At 41.5% G+C, this 25,054-nt stretch overlaps 1 protein-coding gene across 1 annotated transcript in view; it reads left to right on the plus strand.

Annotated features, from left to right (window-relative positions):
- Tacr1 (tachykinin receptor 1) overlaps positions 1-23,911 on the plus strand; it is a 141,444-nt gene extending 117,533 nt beyond the window's left edge. Inside the window, exons 3-4 of the mRNA XM_090336603.1 lie at positions 21,860-22,010; positions 23,711-23,911. Coding sequence (XP_090192729.1) covers positions 21,860-22,010; positions 23,711-23,911 — 352 coding nt within the window. The remainder of the gene's footprint in view (positions 1-21,859; positions 22,011-23,710) is intronic.
- Positions 23,912-25,054: the final 1,143 nt, after the last annotated feature.

The following is a 25,054-nucleotide window of genomic DNA, read 5'->3' on the forward strand; positions in this document are numbered from 1 at the left end:
GCTTAGGGCTATGCCCTCAGTGTCCCCCTGGGACATGGTCTCAGTTCCTCTGCTTCAAGAGGCAACTTGAATGAAGTCTAAGAAGTCAAATAATTGTTCTCCCTCCTCTATTTCCTCTTTCCTCAGCCTAAATAATACAAAACTGTCCAAATGGCCTTGAATTTGCCTGGCTTCAAGATCATTCTGTTTAGATAAAGGGGCTGTTAGCTTTCCAGAGATTTTTACTATTAGTTTCATAATTAAAGTCAAACCTGGCTAGTGCTCATATAGGAGATTTCTCTACATATGCTTGTGCATACTGATAGTTGGAGACAAAGAATTACAGAAAAAGAAGATGACTTTAGGACTGGAGTCATCTGGGAAGGTTCCAAAGGGTGTGAATACAGGATAGAAATTCAACTACAGCGGGGAGCAGCCATGACTGGCTCCAAGTAGATCATCACTGTCACCATCATTCCTTCCAGAAACGTTCCCAATCACTCACATTTCTCACCATTTTTCCCCAACCTTGACAGATAGTTGAAGGTAAAAGTGAAATCTCACCTGCCAGGACGTAAATGTAAATCTTCCTAAAATGACATACCATTAAGTCAAATCTCTTCTACTTAGAAAAATAATCCTTCTTGCCAGGTTTGAACACTGGGACTCCAGGAGTTCTTTGTTGGACCTTGGCCTTCTGGGACAAGGCAGTTCCTACTCTTCAACTTGTGTTTCTTCTCATTTCAGAGAGTCTCACCTACATGCCACATCAATGTCTACACCTACTCCATTCTTCCCAGCCTCGCAGGCAGCAAAATCAGAACTGGCCATGCCTGGGAAGGCTGATCCAAAGGAAGAGATTCACACAAATCCCAGGAGCGGGCGCACTTCCAACAGCATGATGAGCAGAGTTATCCCTTCCCAGTATGTTGTTTTCAGGCCTCACGGACTTCTCAACCTGGGGTAGGGGGAGCACTGGTCATGGAAGGCCTTGAGAGGAGCTACTGTATCTCAGGACCCAAGATAGGCACCCTTGTTATCCAAATAATAACTTAGGCACCTAAGTTATTACTGTCATTGATGAACTATGGGTAGAGTTGGCAGCACTAATTTGCACTTTTCTTTTTCTTGTCAGGATAATATATAGAAGGGTTACAGTTACATTCATCAGGTAGTAAGTGCATTACTTCTCACACATTGATACCCCCTCTCATATTTTTGTCCCCAACCCCACCCCTTCCCTCTCCTATTTTGAATAAACAAATAAACATATATACAATAACCAGGTGACAAAGTCAGATACAGTAACAGTATGAGATTACCCATAAGGGCACAAAAGAGAAGAGAAATAACAGTACATTAAGGACAACAATCACACAAACTAAACCTCATATTTCCATATTCTAGAATTCTTTTCATTTAGTCTCATCCTATAGGACCTTATGTACCAAAGGAACATAGAATGATCATTCTTTCTGATGGCAGCATGGAATTCACTGTATATTCCACATCTTCTTGATCTACTTATCTACTGAGGGGCTGCAATGAACATCTTGTTTCTGGATATTTTGGTAAATGCCAAGGGGTGGAATTGCTGGGTCATAGGAGAGCTCTATGTTCATTCTTCTGAGGAATCACCACACTGTTTTCCAGAGTGGTTGAACGAGTTGACACTCCCACCAACAGTGTAATAGCAATCCATCCTGGCCACATCCCCAGCCATTCTAACTGGAAGGAGATGCAATCTCAAAGTTGTTTTGATTTGCCTTTCTTTTTTGGCCAGAGATGTCAAGCATTTCTTCATGTGTCTATAAGCCATTCTTATTTCCTCTTCAGAGAAGTCTCTCTTTCAGTCTTTAGCCTACCATTAAAATGGGATGGTGGTTTCTTTGAGGATTTGTTTTTGAGAGATTCAATTTTATGAGCTGCAGGTATGTTTTAGGTATGAGGCCCTTGTCTGTTGTATGGCTAGTGAAGATCTTCTCCCACTCTGTGGGCTTTCTGTTTAACTTGCTAGCTATGTCCTTTACCATACACAAGCTCTGCAGTTTAATGCAGTCCCCTTTGTCCAAACTTTGTTTAATTTGCTGTGTTTCTGGGCCTTTATTAAGAAAGTTTTGACTTGTGCCAATGTGTCCTAGTGTATCTCCTATTCCTTCCTATTAAGTTTTCAGGGTATCTGCTTTTACTTCCAGGTCTTTGGGCTACTTTCCAGTGCTGTGCTGTGAGAAGGAGTGAGAATGTCTTTAGTGAGGTACTCACACTTCTCCCTTGGTTGTCAGTTTCTTCTGCAATCTGCATCTGTCTGTAGCCAGCAGGATGAAGATTTTTGCTCATAGTCACCATGTCTGTGCTGTAGATAAATGAGGCGCTGAGCTTTCAGGCTCCAGAGCCTTTGTCTTGGCACAATTGCTCTGGGAAGACACAGTGGCCTCTGCCACTGCCGCCACCACTGGTGTTGGCTCAAAACCGTCTTCTTAAGCAGGCTGCCTGACTCTTTCCTCTCTGGCTAAGATCTCTGTGCTATTACAACTTACTTGGTGTCTCTCTTTATCTATAAACTTTCTGTTAGAATGATAAAACTAGTATCTTGGTGAGTGGTCAGAAAGGCTCACCCTAAATCTCTGCCATCTTTTAAAGACTGGCAGAAGTCTTTAAAACAATCTGCCATCTGGCCTAGAAGTATAGTAGTTTGATAGCTGCCTTTGTGAAGATGATCCTTCCCTAACTCTCCTAATGAATTCATTCGTTCTTACAATATCTTCTGTATTTCCTTATCTGACCCTAGCCAATGGCCTCCATCCTCTCAACTTTCTCCCATCCCAGGCTTTATGGTTTATGAAGTGTTTCTTCTATAGATACTAATCTATCTGCCAGTAGGATAATGATGAAGTGATAATTATTTTATGTTTTCCAAGTGTGTCTATGTTGCTTCCTTCTCCATACCATATCACAGCCACAAGAAATAGAACAATGTGTCTGTTGGCACTGCCTGGAAGTATGAAGAGTGACTGAGCAGTGTATCTTTCTTCCCCTCTTTTAAAGAGACATTCCAAACAACTAAAATGTAAGGCATATTCTTATAAATATTTATGCTTGTTTAATTAGAAAGTTCATTTTGATGTCTAATTTTGTTAAGAATTACTTTCATCCCAATCTTAATTTGCTGAAGTATACAGATAGGTCACAGCCTATTGCAATCAGAAAGTGACTGCTTCCTTGAGGGTTTTGATGTGTGTTTAATTACAGATCAGCTTCCAAGCACTTCCTCTACACTTTGTGACATAGCCACCCACCTGAGCAGTCACACTGCTTGGAAAAAAAAGGCTTCTTCACCTGTAGTTGTTTCAGCTCTCCAGTTAACAGCAAAACATCACCACGAGATCAGTCTTCCAGAAGACTGCTCTATTGGCTTTTCCTCTTGAGAGTAATCTCTCAGAGGATGGATGGGAATGACTCACTTCCAAGGAAGGTATGACCTAGGTCTAGATGAATTTTTATCTTTTTCCTGACAGGTTAAATGTATCATGTTTGGACAGAGATTGTAAAGAACCCAAGAAAGAAAGAAGAGGAAGAAAGAAAGAAACAAAGAAAGAGGGGGAGGAAGGGAAGGAGGGAGAGAGAAAAGGAAGGAAGGAAGGAGGGAGGGAAGGAAGGAAGGAAGGAAGGAAGGAAGGAAGGAAGGAAGGAAGGAAGGAAGGAAGGAAGGGAGGAAGGAAGGAAGAAAGGAGAGAAGGAAGGAAGGAAAGAAGGAAGGAAGATATATATGATATAAATGAAATCAAAAAGGCAGAAACTCACAAGCAAATTTCAGCAACAAATTGTCCACAACAGTTGAATATACTTCTGGATAGTCACCGACATAGAGGTGCTTTGAAAAAGTACATGGGAAGACAGATGAGTCAAGTTAGGGCCAGAAAGAGAATCATGGATGATGGCACTAGCTCAATTGCCACATTTCACCAGCCGTTGGTAACCCGGTTTGGGAAAGAAAAATCTGACTAACAATGGAGATGGGGTTAGGAGAGAGGCTTGATCCAGAAACATGCTAAAAAGACTTTTTAGAATATGATAAGACTACAGTAGTTGGTATGATAAAGGTTGTATATGAAGGAAGAAGTAACAAAATTAAGACAAGCAAAAGTGGTATGATACCATGTCATGTGGCTTCCATCTATAAACAACTTTAGGATTAATCCTCCCTAGCAAGTAATGCGATGGGCTGCTGTGTGAAGTAGACGGTTCCATAATGCAGCCAGGGCCTCAACTATGGCAGCACTTTGGCAATTTCTTGTTTGTCAGGGAGCTTCTAGATGTGCAATCCAATAACACTCTATCTATGTGAACTTTTAAAATATTTTGTCTTATTTTCCTCTTATACTTCTGAGAATCTCCAAGATAGATAAGCAGCTGTTGGGCAGAGGAAGGAGAATGGAAGAGATGAGGAGTACACAAAGAGACTCATAATGCTAAGCACTTTGCAACAGAGTGATCAGAAAAGGAACAAATGTAATCAAGAAAATACAATTTGGAAAACACTTTGAATCATTATTTTCTGGTGCCCAAAGAAGGTTCTGCCACCCTATGGTCCAGCCACAGGGCCATGCTTTCTGTCATCTCTGTGTTGTGTTGGGGTGGAAGGTGGGAAATTAAATTAAGATGCATCAGATGTATTACTTAGAAAAAAATGAAAACTAGCCAAGCACTCGTGGATCACGCCTGTAATCCTAGCTACTCAGGAGTTTCAGATCTGAGGATTATGGTTTAAAGCCAGCCTGGGTACAAAAGTCCATGAGACTCATATTTCCAATTAATCACCAAAAAACCAGAAGTGACGCTGTGGGTCAAAGTGGTTGAGTGCTAGCCTTGAGCTGAGGAGCTCAGGGACAGTGCCCAGGCCCAGAGTTCAAGCCCCACAACTGACAAAAGATTAAAAAATGAAAACTAAAATGTACATATGAGTATTTTGAATGATTTTTATATAAAGCTTTCTCATTTTGAGTAATTGCTATTCAAATTTTAAGTTAGTTTTCTTAATGTTCATCTCATTTATTATTTTTTAAAATTAATTATTAATTTTATGGACCTTAGGCCATGACACAGAAAAATAAGGTAGGCATTTCTGGTAAGTAAATAATCCCATTTGGTTTTCATAACTTCCCATGATGTGTTACATAGCATCTACTTGGCAGATTGCATGAATTGAGATTTGAAGACTAATGAATATCTTTCATGGTCATGCAACTGCAAAAATTGTGCAAAATTTATTGTTCCAAGCTAAAGTGAGACAACTGCCCAAGATCCCCAAAAGATCTTGCTCAGTGTCAGGTCCCCCTGGAAGAAATGACTTCTTCCCTTGGCTCTCCCCCCCTGCACCGTGGAAATCCTCACCCAGCACCTGTAACCCTGGCAACTGGCATGCCTGGGGGCAATGAGAGGTCCCCCAGTCTGAGGTATTTCCCTACTTCCACTCCAGCTGTTGCCTCCCCCCATATCATAACTGCTCTTGCTCCACCGACCCTATCTTGGGCGGCATGTCTGCTCTTTCCTCACACAATAAACCCTCTTCTCCTGTGGAGTTTCCTTTCGGCAGACCTTACACTAGGGAGAAGTGAATTTGCCACTGGGCTGATAATTCAATTACTGAGTATGATATTCAATCTCCGTGCACTGTTTTCTCTTCCATGAGGCATTGGGGGAACTGCCTGAGTGACCGAGGAAGCCCCTCTCACCCCTGACCTGGAACATTGATTGCCCCACTCCAATAACAGCAGTCGCATCAGAAAAGAAGCTGTTCATTTTGAATCCATAATCCTGAGTTAAAATGCAGATTGCCCAGACAGGGTCAGGCAAATAGATGTAAATGAACTGCTGTTTCAAGTTCAATTATATAAAGAGAGATGAGCACAGAGCTAAGACTGAGTGAAAAGAGGAACTTGGAGAAGAAAGGGCAAAGAAGGTCATTGGTGGCTCATGTCCTGGGATCCTTCTCTAGTACTTTTTTTAACCAGAGGAGAAATTTTACTCTACACTCCCAATGATTCCTCTGAAATCTCAGTAGCCCTGAGCTCAAGAGATGAGGGACCATCTCTGTATTGCCAGTCACTGCAGCCTTCTCATCTCAGGCCCAATTCCCAGTACACTCAGAAAATACTTGATAAGTGAATGCAGAAATGAATGCATGAATGAATGCAGACCACTGTCTGTTGGCTGCCAGGCTATGCTTCTGGAAGGCCTGCTAAATGGCCCTTATAGAATGTTTGTGTATTTGTGTTGTTTACATGTCATTTGTGGGTGTTTATTGCCTGTGTCAACCATATACAAGAACTTCTTTTTCCCTTTAGTCCCTGTTAGACATATTGTACCTTATAAGAACAAATATTCATAATCCATCAAGCTAAACTCTTGGTGGAGCTATCCACTGGAGTATGTTGCTCCAATCTAGCCAGGTGCCAGTGGTTCACGTTTGTAATCCTAAACACTCAAGAGATTGAGATCTAGAGGACTGCAGTTCAAAACCAGCCCTGACAGGAAAGTTCAGAGACCCTATCTCATAAATAAAAGGCAAAAGAGCCTGGTGGGGTCATGTTTCAAGTAGTAGATCATCAGCTAAACAATCAAATGGAGAAACTAAAATGCCCTGGGTTCAAACTCAGTACCAGCCAAAAAGGAGAAGGAAAAAGAACAACCTTGGTTTCAAAAGACTTGAGTTTAAGTACTGTCTATACCACTATTCTTAGTATTACCTCTCCAGCCCCCTTTTCTCATCCATAAAACTAAAATGATAATAAATGTATGATGAGGGCCCTACAAAATTACTTATATAAAGTATGTGGGACCTAGCAGGACCTAAAGAGCATTCATTCACTTTCCTCTGTATTGCTACTGAACAAAAGAGTGAGAAGAGGTAGCCAAGGAATAGAGTACTTGTCTACCAGAGTTGGGAAAGTCTACCAGGTTAGAACAAGTCCCTGTCACTTTAAAGATGAGGAAGAAATACAGAGAAAAGCAGCAGCTTTCTGAGGGTTGTATCAGTTAAGGGCAAAAAGCAACCCAGGCTTCTTACTCCTGGTCCCAAAGATCATATTGTCATTATGGTACTGCCCAATTAGACTTTTTAGGTTGCACTGAAATCTCCACCAAAGGATGCTGTCTGCCCAGCTTTCACAGCTAGTTCAGTAATAACGCCAGCTTTCCAGTGGACCTGACCTAGACTGACCACCTCACTCTGTCACCTCCTAATTGATTTCTAGAGGCAAACCAGGCAAGCAGCAACCGTCTGCTTCAGGATCTATGAGCTGTGCTTTTACTCTGTCAGCTCTTCAACTGATGAGAGATCAGGTATAAGATTCCACATGTGTAGAGCTGCCTAGAATAGAAAGAGAGGATTTGAGATGTGGCATTGTTAGGAAAAATAACACGTGATGGATTGTCCAGAGATTTGCTGAAAAAAAGATACCAGCTGCCATTCATCATGTGACAAGGCCTCTTTTCAGGCTGTGCCTGGCATGGGAATGTAGGTGTTGGAGGGATTCCTCACCTATCTTGTCCAGTCCTTTTTTAAAAAATATAAGAAACCAAGATCATGTAACTAAAAGTAGAAACTTGCTTCAGGTCACAGAAAAAAACTAGGAAAGATAAAAATAGCAAAGGCAAACAGCTGCTCTCAGCTCAGACTAGGTTCCATAACTCCTTCTTTTGTTTTCTTTTTTAATTGCTGATTTGTAAAAATGTCCTAATCTTTCCTAGCTTTTAACTATTAGAAACTCTTTAATATTTTCCATTGAGTTTGTGAGCTCTTCTTTCTGTAGCTCCAAAAGGTCACTGTATTCTGTATGAATGCATGGCATGAAACAACTAATTTAAGAGACTTTTATAAACAAAGTTTGCATTAACTATAAAAAAAAATAGCAAAGGCAAATCCAAGCCCAACCAACAACTGGCACTCCCTAGCTGGGTTAAAATTTGCCCCCAGGTTGGAATTCTGTCCCATCTTTCCTAATTGCTGTTTTAAGATCTACCTTATTGCGCAGTGCTGTTATATATATATATATATATATATATATATATATATTCAAAGCAGTTATAGCTTCATGAGGATTTAGTAGAAGCTCTTGATTCTTTGTTGGCACTAGGATATCAGATGTTCCTTATGTTTGCTTTACTGTCTATTTGGCTTACATTCCCATAGTTATCTGTAGCTTGAAATATCTTCTGCCCTGTGCTTTCATTCTTCTTTTAGGTATGTTTGTTATAAATTGCATCTAAATGGACTTGTGGTTGATGTTTAAATGTAATCTTACTATCCCTGCTCTTTGTATACTTATTGTGCTTCTTTATATTTTATTAATTTCCATCTTATTTTTCTGAAAAGATTTACTAAACATCTTGCAATTTTACAAAATGAGTAAGGTAACACCTGTGTAAATAATGGGAAATTATAAAAACTGAAACATGACACGCTGACATCCCATCTTGTGCGTGCTTAGGCCATAGAACTGCTCACTGAATCCATCTCATAGGCGGCTTGAATACGATCCTAAATAATAGAAATCATATCATAGTGCATTTCATTTTTCATCATCTATTTAAGTGTTTGGTACAACATTTGCTTCTAAGGTTAAGCCATACCATTGTACACAGCTATGGTTCATTAATTTTAAATACTCTCTATTATTCTGCCGTAAATGCTTTATAATTTATTCATCCACTCTCTTGCCTATTGTCACGCACGTGATTTCCAATTCTTTGATGTGATAAACATCCTTAAATATGATTCCTGAGCCCTCAGTTTGAAAGTTTAACTAAGGTATTTTTCTGAAAGAGAAAAACTTGGGTTTGTATAGGTTCAACTTTTTAAGATAGTACTAATAAGATAATTATTTCCTAAGGTAAGTACAACAATGTATGCACTCGCCCATAGTTTCTATTTGTCTCTGTCCTTGCCAACGCTTGGTTTTGTCACAGTTCTTTATTTTTTTGTCTCCTATCTAGTGTAAAGTGCTCTCTTGTAGTTCTGATTTGTACTTCTCAGAGGAAAAACATAGTTGTTTGAAGCAAAAAGGGATGATCAGATGAATAGAAGGTTGCTTTTCAACTGTGACAGTTTAACATATCACTTTTCTCAGGAGTTTTCTTCTTTTAATATTCCTTTGAGTTAAGGAATTACTCTTAAAATAATGGACCATCAGCCCCGTCCCTTATCAGTAAGACATGAAGACTCGGAAGGGCAGGCGTGAGCACTTCCATGTGTAGGATAACCCAGCATCCTGGCTTGTCTGGAACTGGGGAGTGTCCGTGAAACCAGGAAAATCCTAATTAAACTGAGACTAATTAGTAATTAGCCACATTGTACACACAGATGCTCCTTCCCCTGGCTAGTCCTAAAATGTTTGATTCCATGCAAACAACATAATCTTCTAACATATGCACACCCCAAACTGGCCCACAGATCGTAAGTAGGAATGCATAGGTTGTAATCTGAGGTTATGTTATTAGGGGAGACAGAAAGGACATGGAAATAGTGGGGGGTGTTCTCAGGGTCCATTCCTTGAACAAAATGAGAGAAAAAAATTACCTGTTACCTTAACAATTCAGATCATATTGTATTTTATGTCTGTATATTTTTCAGAAGTTCTTCCCTCCCCCCCAAAAAATCTCTATTTCCCTAGGCTGGAGAAATATGACAAAAAAACATCTCAACAACAATACCGATTCCAGGGCCGGTCTGCCTGGAGAATCAGCCATATTCTCTGAGAGCTGCACTATGTGTGCACACAAAGTTTGAGCTCTGTGTAAACACAGACTAAAAGCGGCCCTTTGCTAGAGATTGACATCTCAGAGAATGAAGATGACGGAACCCTTGTCAATTTCTCTCCTTTTCCCAACAAGTTAAGATAGCACCAGCCAGCGCTTGTGTGGGCAGTGGCTCATCTTGCAAATAAATTTAGTGCTCCTTGAGCATCCAGCAACAGCACATGGGGACAGAAGCACTGGCTGTGAAAATATTTTAATACTCCTCTCCATTTGATTAAAAAAAATGTTACACAACAAGTGGGAGGGGTAAAAAACTTATGCGTGATAAAATTCAAGAACGTGTGCATCATCTCAGTCACCTTACAAACCGTGTAATTCCAAGTCGTGTGTGTGTGTGTGTGTGTGTGTGTGTGTGTGTGTGTGTTTGCCAGTCCCAGGGCTTGAACTCAGGGCCTGAGCACTGACCTTGGGCTTTCTCAAGGCTAGCATTCTACCACATGAGCCACACACCCCTTCCAGCTTTTTTCCATGTATGTGGTACCGAGGAATCAAACCCAGGTCTTTGTGCATGCTAGGCGAGTACCCTACCACTAGGCCAAACTCCTGGTCTCCAAAACTTGTGCTTTTGTGTGAGGAAAGGACAGCATGGAAGGTGGGAAGCACACAGATGTCTTGTTATTTTTCTCATGGGCTGAGGTTTCAAATCCTCCTATAGAAAAGGGCCTTGCATCTGAGCTGAGGAGAAGTTTGCCAACACCTAAAGATCAACATCTAAAGAGAAGGGCAATGAGGCTGGAGATGGTGGTAGCAGAGCAGAGGAACATGAAATCAAATCACACTGTAGCCCATCTGGAAGGTGACCACACATTTTCATGGGGTTGCAAACACCTGTGAAGAATGTTGGGAATTTTTTTAAATTTTAATGTAGTGAGGTGCTTTTTTTTTAAGCGTAAAGGTCTGCTGTTTTGTGCTAAGATCATGGGTTTCTTTTCTGGCGTTAACATATTCTTTACAAGATGTAGTAATGAAGACTAGTTACGTAGTTCAGTGCAGTTCAGCTTAGCTCAGCTTAACCTAGTTGTTAGATGGCCTTACTTGACAAGAGACTGAAGGAAAAAAATAAAACCCACATCATTCGTGAAGTTGTGTTTGATTCTTTTCCATTAAACGAAGACATCTTGGAAATGTCTTAAAGTCGATTTCATTTCACTAAGCCATCTCCAGGACACCAACTGTGTATCCTGTGCCAGGCACTGTGCAAAGCAGCTGTGTCCCCTACGGAACAAGCATTGCTTCTCTTCTTCGTTCGTAGATCCTCTTGTGATTGGGGTACACCTGCCCTTCAGTTTCAGAGTCTGGTGCTATATATAGCCAACTGGCCTCCTGGCTCTGCATTTGATTATGTGAACCACAGCTGGTTGATCTGGCCAACACCAACACTCATTAACTTAGCAGTCATAGCCCTCCCTTAAAATGGCTTACAGCGTATCAGACCCAAGAGCTTGGCTAAGGTGCTTCTGCCTCAGAGACGCGTCATTAGGACAAATGAGGCTTCTGGGAACTGAAACGGGCACCAGCTCCTAGACTGAAGAGAACCTCTCAAGATAAGCACCCTTTGGGGAGATGTCTTGGCAGACAACCAGCCAGCCTTCCCTGGAGGCTCCTTTGTGCCCATTTTCTTTCAAACTGAAAAAAAAAAAACAAGGTCACCAGGGAATCTGTCTCTGAGGAGAAATTTGGATGCCTGCCCTAAATCAGATGCCATTAGAACTTAAACTGTTTTACATCTGTGGACTTAGGATCCTCTCAGAGCACTGGTTCCCTCACACATGAATGGGTCCCCCTTCCCAGGCTGTGCCTCACAAGGGAAAGACCTGAGAACGGTGTCTTAAATGCATGCATTCTTTCTATTCATTTCTTTTTCACCCATTCTGTCTGTGAACAATTTCCATGGAGACAGAAGACTGCAAATGGGTTTTCATGTAGTGGGAAAACCCTTGTGCATGTTTTATATTACCATCATATTTATCTACATCCTCACCTACACTGACATCCTTTTCTCTTGTTGATAACATCTATTCTAACAGGCATGAGGTGATGGCTTACTATGCCTTTGATTTACATTTCTTTGGTAATTTAGTGATATTGAACTGGGCGTGGCCCTGAGCTCTTCAGCTCAAGGCTACCCCCCTACCCTTGAGCCAAGCCCCACTTCCCATTTTCTAGAGGTTAATTGGAGATAAGAGTCTCAGGTCCTTTAATGCCCGGGCTGGCTTTGAACCTCGATCCTCAGATCTCAAACTCCTGAGTAGCTAGGGTTACAGATGTGAGCCACTGCGCCCAGCTCTATTTTCAATAGTTTTGTTATTTTTTAACTTCCTAGATTATTAAATACATACAGACATAATAAAAAGTATATATTCCTACATAATTTTACAATGCTTCTCACCCTAGATGCTCTGTATAATATAGATTTCTTGAGTTACTGCAACCCTCTGTCAAGGTCAGTGGCATTGCACAACTTCAGGGACTGTTATTTACACAATAGTCTCTGTGAGTGTGCCCTGGAGTCGCATTGAATGCAGTGGTGCAGCACTTTGCCATCATTTTATCTCAGTTTTATTATCTATAAAACAGGCATTGCTGTTGGGAGGTGAATGAGCATTTAAAACAAATTCTGGCATATACCACTATATCTGTATTCGCTATTAGTATGGCAGTAATGATGGTGGTGGTGGTGGTGGTGGTAGTGGTGGTAGAATGAATCCAAATCATATCCTGACTTCTCCCCAGCTCTCTCCATTCAAGCTGTGCCCATATGATAGCTAAGTATATGTCAGTTGACCAAACCACCAGTCAAACACTGTGTTACCAGGAAGGCATTGCTTTAAATGAAAGAGATTAGCCTCTATAAAAATGTCAACAATGCTTATCTCATCAGACTTTTCATCCTTCTGGCCAAAACCTAATTAAAAAAAAAAACTTAAAAGATAGAAGGATACATTTTGGCTCATGGTTTCACTAGCTTCACTCTATACTCCTTGGCTCCATTGATTCCAAGCCTGGGACAAGACAGAACATTTTGGCAGCTGAAGCATGTGAATCACCTCAAGGCAGAGAGGAAACAGGGAGATCCAAGGAGTCTGGGCGAGATAGATCCAGTCACCAAGGATGTGTTTCCGGTGACTGACTTTATCCAACAAGACACGACTCCCAAACTTTCCAGATCCTCCAAAAGAGTGCCACCAGCTAAGAACTGGGCCTTTGTTGCTCCAGTGCATGAGCTTTTAGGAAGACCTCTCACCCACACTCAAGCCGTGTCTTTATGAAGTCGGTTGGAAGTCATATGAGCACGTGAAATTTCCTGGAAGAGAAGGAATTCTGCCTCAAGACTGCAGCATCAACTCTTGCCCAAGTCTTCAGCCTGCAAAGTGCACAAGGATCTCAGACTTACCCCCCATTGTATAAATAATGCTTTAAATTTCTCTGTCTACATAGACAAACAAAAGGAACAAGAGGACAGACAGACAGAGACACATCAAAACAAAAGCATGGTTTCCCTGGAGAACCCTGAATGGTAAAGTGTTTGTTCATGTTGCCATCTCTGCAGAACTAAAGGGAATAAAATTGCTAACTGAAGGTGCTCTCTCTCAGCCAAGGCTATCCCCAAGCTTCTAAAGATTATTTTCCTAAACGGTATGTGATTTTATGAAGATACAGAGTTATATTCAGAAAGTTAATTTCAGAAATCCCAATTTAATAGGTCTAAGTAATAAAGTAAGAATTCCTTTAAAGAATACCCAAGACAGTTGTCCACAGTTTGATGTTTTTTAAAGTTTCTATTACTCTCATGTTCCACCACAGACCCCTTTATGCCTCCGTCACTAAATCATCTCTGTCCACACTCAGTGCACCTCGGTTTTCCATCTCTATTGTGGAGATCAGCCGAGGTTTTCATGCCATTAAAAAAGAAAAGAAAAGAAAAGAAAGAGGCCGGGAGTTTGGTCTAGTGGTAGAGTGCTTACCTAGCATGCACGAAGACCCGGGTTCGATTCCCCTGGGTTCCACATACATAGAAAAAAGCCAGAAGTAGTCCTGAAGCTCAAATGGTAGGGATCTAGCCTTCAGAAAATCCAAGGACAGTGTTCAGGCTCTGAGCTTAAGCCCAGAACTGGCAAAAAAAAGTCTTGCTTTGTAAAATAAGTGAGTTAAAGAAAAGTTGGTCTTGAATTATTAGATTGGCTTTGGCCAACCAGAGAAGCAGAGAATTCTGCCAACACTTCTACCTTAAAAATGTTTGTCTTTACACATACAAGACTTCAGAATGACTAATGGAGTCTTCTTAATCCTTTCCATGACACATGTAAATGGCACTGTTCAATTAGTTGATGGAAACTCTACACTGGCAGCCTGTGCGGGGCATGGCATAATGGCCTGTTGTCTATGCTACAAAGTACTGTCTTTGCCTTTCCCACATATTTCAGGTAACTGAGAATCTCTCTGGGAGGGCTCAGGGTCCGAAATAAACAGAAGCTATGAAACTACTTGAAGGAATCCAGACACAAATTAGAATCCAACTGGCTACACTTCAAGTCATCCATCCACGTGGAATTGAGTTCTATGTCTGATGTTTTAAGCCATATTATATTTAATGTTGTATGCCATTATTAAATACTTCAGATAATTTTTGTGCTTCATGTATTTGCTTTCCCCTCCCCCCAAAAAGCCCTTTAGCTTGTATGATTTGAATGACAACCATCCATTCTTCTTTGCACATCTGAGCAGCAAGAGGAAAACGTGCCAAGGACGGAACTGAGAAAAGGAAAGATCTGTTTTCTACTCCCATTTCAACTTTGTGTGACTTAGACAAGGCAATTATTTTCCCTGTCCCTCTAATTTTCCAGTTTAAAACGGGGTCAGCAACACCTGTTACCTACAGTCCCAGGGGTAATGGGATAAAGTCAAATCCACTTCCCAGAAATGATTGTACAATCAAGCTACTACACATCGAAAAGGTTAAATTGCTGTATCCTGTACACGCCCAGAGCTAATCACACTGTATCACACTTGCTTCTAGAAGTCTTCATCAATGGTCTTCAGCTTTCGGGCCATTTATTAGGGGCTGCTGTCCTGAGATTTCTCTTACAGAGGGGAACTGTTTTCCAGTCATGACAATGTAGGGCAAGGGCCACAGATTTGGTGCTTAGGCTATTGTGACTAGGACTGTTCCAATTATGTGTTTTCGTATACCCTAGGAGCTAGATAAATGTTCAAATGCCAACCAACACCCAAATTTATGGTTGACTTATTTATATGGGGAAAAAAAAGCTTATTCTTATTGCCTGGCACTGTTTGAAGCAATTTCTTAACAATATCCCACCAAAAATAACCACATTTTCAATATCTGATAGAAAAATAAAATACAAGTTCTGCTTCTAATGCTCAAATCCCAGATCTACATATCTCAGTGTTCATCCTGGGCTGCAACAGTCCAGAAAGAAGTCCACCCAGAGTCATCCCCTAGGCATTCATTCAGCAAGGGCACACTGCAGTGATGATCAGTCAACCTTTCCTCAGCCAGAGCATAACATGAGTTCCAGATCCACGTGGAGGGCTCAAGGGCAGGTGAGTTATAGCAGCAAAGCATTGGCCAGTACCCACTGACACTCAGAGCAAGCATGGCACCAATAAAATACAGCTTTGTTTTCCACCATATTGAAACATTTCAGGGTTGGCAAAGCACATGCTTACACGGGCGTAAACTAGAAAACTGCATATGATAGGGTAAGGCATGTTGGTGAAATGAAGGGCAGGCAATGTGGACTCTCCAGTGAGTCCAAGCACATAAAGAATGCATTCCTTTTTCTGCTCATTTACTGAAGAGCCAATAAGCTACAAGAAATACTGATTGGTCCCAGGGCCAACTGCAGTATGGTGCCACCTGGTGGCAGTTGTCAGCCATAGATTTCTATATTGAAGCCCTGGGGCTGGAAGGGATTTGAAGAACATCCTCAGAGATATCATCAAATCTTCGGATGATCTGGTATCATCTGCTACACTGGGAAGCATGATCAAGGGGCATAATACAACTGCATAGACTACCTTTGCCTTTCTGTGTGGGGTCTTCTTCTCTGTCACAACCTCTTCCACCACCTAACAACTTAAACTCACCACTGGGAACTCTGTGGCAGCCACCATCTCTGGACTGCCCTCTTGGATCTACTTCTGGTGGCTAGTTCTCCCTCACTTCTCCACTGACACAAACTCACGCTGCCTTCATGTTTGCAGGACATCCTGAGAAGATAGAATCTGTGTGCAGCTTTTAACCTTGAACAGAATAGTGAATATTCCAAGGCCAGTGACTTTCACTCTTGTTGAGAAGGGGCCACCAGGACCAGAAAGTTCAGTGTCACTGATTCTTAGCCCTGGCTACCCAGAAGAAACACCCTGAGATCTCCTAATGCTCTGGTATAGATCGGAAGCCTTAGGATGGGCTCCACACATTGGAATGTCTCAAGATCCCACAGTTCACCCCAAAGTGCAGCCAAGAGGGACAGCCGTGTGCTTCAGACTTGAACTTGCATATGAAAACTCAGATCTCTGATCTGGCCCATTCAGGGTTGAGCCTGAGAATCTGCACCTTTAACAATCCTCCAAGGGTCACTGGTGTAGCTCAGCATTTCAGGTAACGAGCAGTACGCTACAGGGCCTATTTAAGAGGATGTGGAATGTTTATATGGCAGGAATATTGCAGAGATGGTGAATGCATTGAAGGAGACTAGGAGTGCATCAGTGCTCTTGTAGGAGCTGAAATCTTCCACCTACTATCTCCTAAACAAAACCACACATAGAAAATCAAGTTATAAGGCCATGCCAAAGGTACCTCCTTAGAGATAAAGATGGGAGCCACAGAGCCATGAGCATTTAACTTCCTTCATCCACTATCCCAAGGCATCTAGAATCTCTGGTAAGTCCATTATGAAGATACCTACATGGTACTTAATAAATTGTGAAATTAGAGCATTGAGGACCAGGAAACTATGGGACTGGGGGCTGCAGGGTCCATGTTCAGCAAGCTTATCCTATAAATGCTTCCAGCTCTATTCACTGCTTAAAGGAGTGAAGGAGTTGCAACAAAGGTATGGATCAATTGCATGCAGCTTTCATCTGAAAGTTCAGATAAGCACATCAGCAAGATTTAATGATCACAATGAATGTGCTGATTCTCCTCCCCCACGCCTGCACTACACATCTTCTCACGTGGACAAAGCAGTTCCTTCTGTCATTGCCTCTCCTTTCATTTCTGACTCTCTTCAGCTCACTTCCAGTTGATTGCTGACCCTAGATCTCTTCTCCCAAGGCAGATATTATTTTTGAGAGCTCATAAAATCCTGCCTGGCAGGAATCTAGGATATATCTGAAATGAAAGCCAAAATAGGTGTGAAATCACACAAAATAGGATTATGCTGGTTCATTGACCAGAGTTCAAAAATAATAATTTTGGCAAATACATAGACACATGTTTGACTAACTCCAATAGCTAGCTGCCTTGAGATAACTATAAAATATGGTTTAAAATTTCTCTCAAAAAGGTGTGAGGATACACTCTACAGACATAATGTTTTATTTTATAAATTAATATGTTTCTATGACATACAAACCCTTAGCCTAATTGTGATTAAGTTCTAAATACTAAGTCCCAGTGATTGTAAATAGAGATTCCCTCCTTGAACACTTGTTTGTTAAACTTGTCATTTAAAATATGATGTAAAAATCAATGTTAATAAATTCTTTAAAAAAAGTGTGAGGATAAAAGAAATTAGCTTATTTTTATATAGTATAGTGATGAACTTTCATTCAACGTACATTACTCTAGAATTTTCAGTAAGTTGGCACAGCTTGGGTTGAACTTTTGTAATTTATCAGAGTTGAGGGTTTGTTTGAACATGATTTGGAAGGATATGTTTCATCTTGGAGTTTATCCAAGGGTTAAATCTATCTTTTTTAGGAGTGAGGTTTCAGAAATGCCTGAGGAAAACAGAAAATTTCAACTCTGGAGACCTATGATCCAAGACTTGTTGAAATCTTTTTTTTTTGCTGTAATACTTTTATTGAGATTAAAATTTGATAATATAAAATAAACCAGCTTAATCATTTTAAAATTGCACTGCAATGGCATTAACAATATTTACAATGTCATATGACCAGTCATCACTATCAGCTCAGCATCCCAAATAGAAAGTCTTTAGCCAATTAAATAATAGGAGTTAAAGAGTAGGAATTACTGTTCAACTTCTATCTCTACTTTTTGTCTTAATGGCATGTATTTCATATAAGTGTAATTCTATAGTATTTGTCTTTTTGCTTTATTCACTTAGCATAATATTTGAGATGTTTATCCATATTTCAGAATTCTATTCCAATTTAGGGCTGAATGGTAGTCTGTTGCATAGATTTACCACATTTGTTGATCCATTTATCTGTTGATGGATATTTCAGTTGCTTTCCATCTTCTATGCTGAATAATGTTGGTGTCTAAGTATGTGCTTGAGTTCAGCCTTTCTGTTCCTTTGGGTCTATTCCTACTAGTAGAATCAATGATAATATAACTTAAATTCATTGTCCTATTTGTAATATTTATTTTACATTTTAACTTCAAATGGTGTACAACAGAGTTAGAACTTAATATGTCCATTTACGTGTTAGGTGCTTCTTGATCGGTCACCCCTTCATCATTCTCTTCCATGCTGCTTACCCCTTCCTCCTAGAATTGTGTTCAATTTCCCACTTCCTCTATCACAGATGTACACTGAGTATTATGATTGTATTTATCCCCAATTCTCTTTACCATTTATCTACTACTCTACTTTCTCCCATTCAAACCTTGTTTCAGCTGAAACATGTATTGTGCTCTTATGCTCTTTTTTTTCTTTTTGGCAGTACTAGGGATTGAATTCTTGACTCCCAGCCTTGGGCTCTATTGCTTGAGCCATACCTCCAGCCTCTTTTTCTATTGGTTATTTTCAAGGTAGGGCCTCACATTATGTCCCCGCCTGCCTGAACTACAATCTTCACATTTGTGCTTTCCAGTGTTCCTAGAGCTGATAGGCGTAAACCACTGCACTCCACCATTGTGGAGTCTCACAAATTTTTATATCCAGGCTGGCCTAGAACTGTGATTTCTTGTTTGTGTACAGAAAAGCCAAAGCTCTACCTGCTATAACACTTTTTGTTGAAATTAAGTCCTTTTTATTTTTGTTTCCAAATAGATGACATAATTCTTTTTCTTCTTTGGAAAAAAAGGCTGGTCAAAAATATGCCTGGCAAAAAAAAAAAGAACTAAGAGGCAAAAAAAAAAGAAAAATATGCCTGGCACTGGTGGCTCACTCCTGTAATCATAGCTACTCAAGAGGCTGAAATCTGAGCGACACGTTTCAAAGCCAGCCCAAGCATGAAAGTTTATGAGACTTTCATCTCCAATAAACTAAAAAAGGAAAGAAGGAGGAGAAAGAGGAGGAGGAGGAGGAGGAGGAGGAGGAGGAGGAGGAGGAGGAGAGGGAGAAGGCCGCCAGCAATGGAGCTGTGGCTCAGTCTAGTGCTATCCTTGAGCAAAAAGAAGCTCGGGAACAATGCCCAGGCCATGAGTTCAAGTCCAAGACTTGCACAAAAAAGACAGAAAGAAAGACTCACAAAATCATGTTTAACTTTAGCATTCTCCTAATGTTTTGATTTAGTGTTTCCCAAAGGATGCGTTGTTTTAAAATGCTGGTTTTATGGATTTAGGTATGGTGAGGTTTATAAATCAAGATAATTACCACTTGGGGGAAAATGCCTTTTTCCTCACAGTTTCTGAAGTGAAGGAGTCTGTTCTCATACCACAGAAGAAGCCTTAACTGGAGTTTTCTCTGGAAAGAATCTGTGAGACTGGGTAAGCCGGTTGAGGATTATTTCTGCAGGCTCTGGGCTATAGAAGTCTGATGCCTGGCTTTGGGATGTCCAGAGCAGAGGAAATGCCCTTTGGATCTAACAAACCCAATCAAGCGGACAGTTGTGGGGTATCAATTATCAGTTTGCATGGGAAGGCTTGTGACCAGGAGAGTGCTTTATCTCCAGGAATCAGCTAGATCTCTCTTACCAGCAAGCCTTCTGCTGCCAAAGCATCAGATACAGACACCAAAAAAATATGCTTAATACAGATTTTAACAAAGTCACTCAACCACAAAAAAAAAAAAAAAAAAAAAAACTATCGGGTCCCAGCAGGCACTCATTGGTCTCAAAGATCTATAATCGGAAAGAGCCATTTTCCACACTAGCCGTTAAAATAACCTGGAGAATTCTCAGCTCCCATAGCTAGGCCTATTAGATGGACACCTCCAGGCACAGATCATCTCAGAAGAGCCACATTCCCCTCGCGTAGGCTTTTGGGGTTAGAGCCACTGATTAAAGAGAACGTTACTCAAGAATCAGAACCAAACAGCAGCAACATCTGGGAACGTACAATAAATGCAGATACTTAGGCGCAGCCCTTAATACTGCACCAGCCCTTACAAGGGCCCATTTGAGGGTAACAACCACTGGTGTAGAGAAGGGCACATCAACTGAACCTCAGGGCCCTCCCTCACACCCCTGAGCCCACAAGCATGCTCAGCATTCCCAGGCAGTGGTCTGATGAAGCACAGTCAGCATGTTTGGGTTCATGAGAGAAAAGTGTTTTTATGGGGAGAAGATGGATAGGAGGCCTCTTGAAGGGTAGCAGCATCTTACAACCTCCACCCCTCCCCCAGAAAGCACATCACACCATCACTGCTCTGGTTGCTAGAGAATCCAGCAGGCCCCCAGAGAGCTCAACCCAGGTGACCTTGACAGCCTGCTGATCCAGGAGCTTGTCTGCACAGAACAAGGTTGCACTGTTACTCTACTTCACTGAATGTTTGGTTCATTGCCTAAGAACTCTTCAAGTATTTTTAATATCCAGAGGAGACTGAAGAAGTGGCAAGCTGCAGGGGCTTCACAAAGAAGTTCCTGAAAGCAAATGGAGTGTCCATAAAGGAGAAATTGAGCGCATAAATGTGTTTTTCCTATTGGGAAAATTGGCATAGGCTGAAAAGAGCCAGAAATAGAATCTGTGGGTGAATTTTCTCCAGTGACAAGAAACTAATATAGAGTCACTAACCTGCATCCTGACTCCAGCCTCTCACCTTGACCGGTTGTGAACTGAGACAAATGGATGGAATTCTGGAAGTCTGGTTTCTGGATCTACAAAATGGGATAATGGTGATATACTTTAAAGATGAAATAGGAACATGCCAATACATACTTGGCATCATCATCTTCCTAAATACTTCAAATTTAGTTACCATTTCTGCTACTCATAATGTCATTAATATTATTAGCACAGTAATTATCAGTCTGTTTTGGGTTTCTGTAACAAAATACATCTTAAGGCATAGTGCTTTCTAGAAAGAAAAGATAATTAGGGTTATAGAAATCCAAGGACACAGCACTGGCATCATCCCCAGACCTCATGGTGGATGGTAGCACAGAGGCAGGAGTACGTGCAAGAGTGAGGAGTGGTGTAGGCGCCCCAGTGATTCAACAACGTGTTAGGCTCACATTCTCACATGGGGGAACAACGCTAGTCTCCATGAGACCTGAGCACTCCCAGAAGAGAGCACAAATGTGGGCACAAAAGTGGTTTTCCCATGACCTAGAAGCCTTCCACTAGACCCTGCCTCTTAACGGCTCCGTCTCCACCAACGCAGGGGACCAAGCTCTGAGCACACGACATTTTGATAACCAAACCATATCCAAATGGTAGCCAAGATACTACTACTATTGTTATTGTTGTTATTGGATTATCGACTATTCGCCATGAAAAAAAATAAATCTAGGCAGATAAACCTTGAGAAAAAAAATTCTATTTTCTCCAAGTCCAACCCCTTACTTGAACCTTCTATTTAGCAGAAGCTTGCCTTAAGATAGAATGGATATTGCTGCAGTCACATAGTTCAAAATCCATTCGCTTTTCAGTCCTAAAACCCAGGCTTTGAGCCCAAAACCTTTGACCAAGCCTTCACCACCCAGCCCTTTCTTGGACTGATCCTTCCTGTCTGTGTTGCTGCAGGTACCACATCTGTGTCACCGTGCTGATCTACTTCCTCCCCCTGCTGGTGATCGGCTATGCCTACACCGTGGTGGGAATCACCCTGTGGGCCAGCGAGATCCCTGGGGACTCCTCAGACCGCTACCACGAGCAAGTCTCTGCCAAGCGCAAGGTGAGCAAGAGGAAAGCAGCACTGCCCTGGCACAGACAACAGACTGGTACTAGAGCAGCAGGCACAAAATGTCCCTGGGTCTGGAGAACAAAGAGGAGGGGCTTTTTTCTGCACATGCCCCTACTAATAATACGTGCACACTCATACATACATACCTATACTCATCTCCTTATACACATTATGCATTCATACACACACTTGTGCACATATACTCACATGCTCATTACATACATGCACACATCCATGCTCACACATACCTACACACTCATGCATGCGTACATTCACTAATTACATGCATAACAAACTCATTTACCCTCATACTTGTACACAGATATACTTCTACACACATGCACACATACATAAATGCATTCACACACACTCATGCACATAGCATGCTCATACAAACACATTCATATATAACTGCTATTTGCATAATATTCTCATTTCCATATACATACTTATACACATATACATTCATTATGCAAATGTATATCACATTTATATTCACTTGTCACACACATAATACTTATATATCATACAATAAATAAATGCTTTACACACATCAATACATATGTAATCATTGCACACCTTCATAAATCACATTTGCATGCACCTACTCAAACACATACATACTCATTCACAGACACACTCAATCATGCCACATAGTCACACACCTAAACACATAAACTCATTTTCTCCACATTCACGAATTCATAATCATGAATGCGTACATATTCATACACATTCATATATACTTGTTAAATGCATACACAAACTCATTTGTATGCACATAGTCATATACAAAGCATGTACACTCATACACACATATACGCTTCTACACACATAGCACATTTATTAGCAAAACATGCATACATGCCTACATGACTACATGTGTAGTCCATTTAGGCTGCTATAAAAAAATGTCTGGAAATTTGTGCGAAATTGTGCGAAATAGATTCTCTCAGCTCTCGAGGCTGTGAAGTCTAGGGTGACGGCATTAGCAGTTTGGGTATCTGATGAGAGCCACATCCTGGTTTCCCGGCTCGTTTGCCTGGGTGCCCACACAGGAACACTGAAGCCTCTTTTCCAATAGATCTAATCCCATTCAGAAATCTCTACCTTAAGACCTAATTTCTTCCCAAAGGCCCCATCCTCTGACACCATCATGTTGAGAACTTTAACAGATTTTAACATATTAATTGGGAATAACACAAGCATTCCTAAAACCTTATTTTAAATCTCATTCATAAATATATCCTTGCTGTGGCTCTCCCAGTCTCTGTCCTCTCTCCCCCTTCCCACTCCTTCATCCTCCAGACCAAGTGACAAATGCCTGCTCAAGCCAACTCATTTCCCTTGGCTTCTCCAGGCTTGCCAGAAGATCAAGGGTTTGTCCAGCTGTGAACTTTGGATCCCCACCCTCAGAGTTTTGGTTCCAGAAGCCTGGAACCCCCCCATCTCTAAAAAGTTCCCTGATTATGATGATGATGCCAGTCCTGGGACACACTCAGAAATATTGTCATAATCAAAATCCTTTAGCTCTAAGTATGAGAGCCTCCTTCTCCTCCTCTGTGTGAGAATACTAGCGCTATCTCCCACCCTATACCACAGTACGGTATGCCTTGGAGGAGGGAGGGGAAGAGAAGAGCATGGAAAGGAAGAATGTGGTGGTGGGCTCACTGCCTCACCTTCTTCGCCAGGTGGTGAAAATGATGATCGTCGTGGTGTGCACCTTTGCAATCTGCTGGCTGCCCTTCCACATCTTCTTCCTCCTGCCCTACATCAACCCGGATCTCTACCTGAAAAAGTTTATCCAGCAGGTCTACTTGGCCATCATGTGGCTGGCCATGAGCTCCACCATGTACAACCCCATCATCTACTGCTGCCTCAATGACAGGTGAATCCTTGCTCGCTCACTCCCTTTTGAGGGTCTAGCCATTCTCAGCACAGCTGACTAAAACAGGAGGGGCTTTGGAGGAACTGCAGCAATAGAGCCACACGCTGGGTCCTTGGCTGACCAGGAGTTGTATACAAGTATGAATGTTTCTCCAACAAACCAGGAATCCATATATTTTTGTAGCAACCACTGTGATAAGGCTAAGTCAGTAAGTTGGATCCTCTTCCTGACCAGCTGTATATCTAACAGGACCAGGTAGGCAAAAGGGAGTCAGAGCCTGGAAAGCCACCTTTCTTATTTTATCAGACTGATGTAAGGACCCCTTCCACACACACACACACACACACACACACACACACACACACACACACACACACACACACAAAGAAGCCAAACTCAGACTAGTCGGCAGAGAGAACCTATCAGAAGTAGCTCTCATCAATAGGGAATTCCTCAATAGGGAAATCACCCTGGCTGGCACAGCGTGTCCCAGAGGCATAGAAATACCAAGTTTTAATACAATATTCATTCAAAGCAGTAGCCTCTGTGTGAGGCAGGAGGTAGGGAGGAAAAGAACACACACACACACACACACACACACACACACACACACACACACTTGTAGTATGGGAACATGCTCTTGAACATGCCCCAACGGTCCCTGTTAATCTAATTTATAAGATCCCATCCTTCTAAAAGCTTGACAATTTGCCTCAATTTTTTTCAGTAAAAATTTCTCCGTATGTCTTTAAAGGCAGATTTTGCTTATTTAATAGAGAAACTGAGGTAGGTATACTGTATGTACCTCAGTTGTGAAATAAGAGTCACAGAAAGTCTATTTCTACTCATTGGATGATCTTGGGAAAGGACTGAAAGCTAAACCAGGTTTTTCCATGTGCTCAGTGGCCAGCTTAGTTCCATGAGCACGGCTAGTGAATGGGTTTTGTCGACACTGAGTTGACTCAGAGCCTTCAGATCTCACAGGATAGACAGCCCAGTTCAGAGATGCCTTCAGAAGCAACACGCACTGCAAACCTGGCTCCTCATCCTCTGACTTTGCTGACTAGCCTGTGAATTGACTTTAAAAATATGGCAGGGTCGTGTGTCGAAGGTTGAGAACTTGACACACTGGCAGCTATGGCCTCTG

The sequence above is a fragment of the Megascapheus bottae genome, chromosome 7 (genome assembly GCF_031878675.1).
Source record: "Megascapheus bottae isolate mThoBot1 chromosome 7, mThoBot2.hap1, whole genome shotgun sequence".
Taxonomy (NCBI): domain Eukaryota; kingdom Metazoa; phylum Chordata; class Mammalia; order Rodentia; family Geomyidae; genus Megascapheus; species Megascapheus bottae.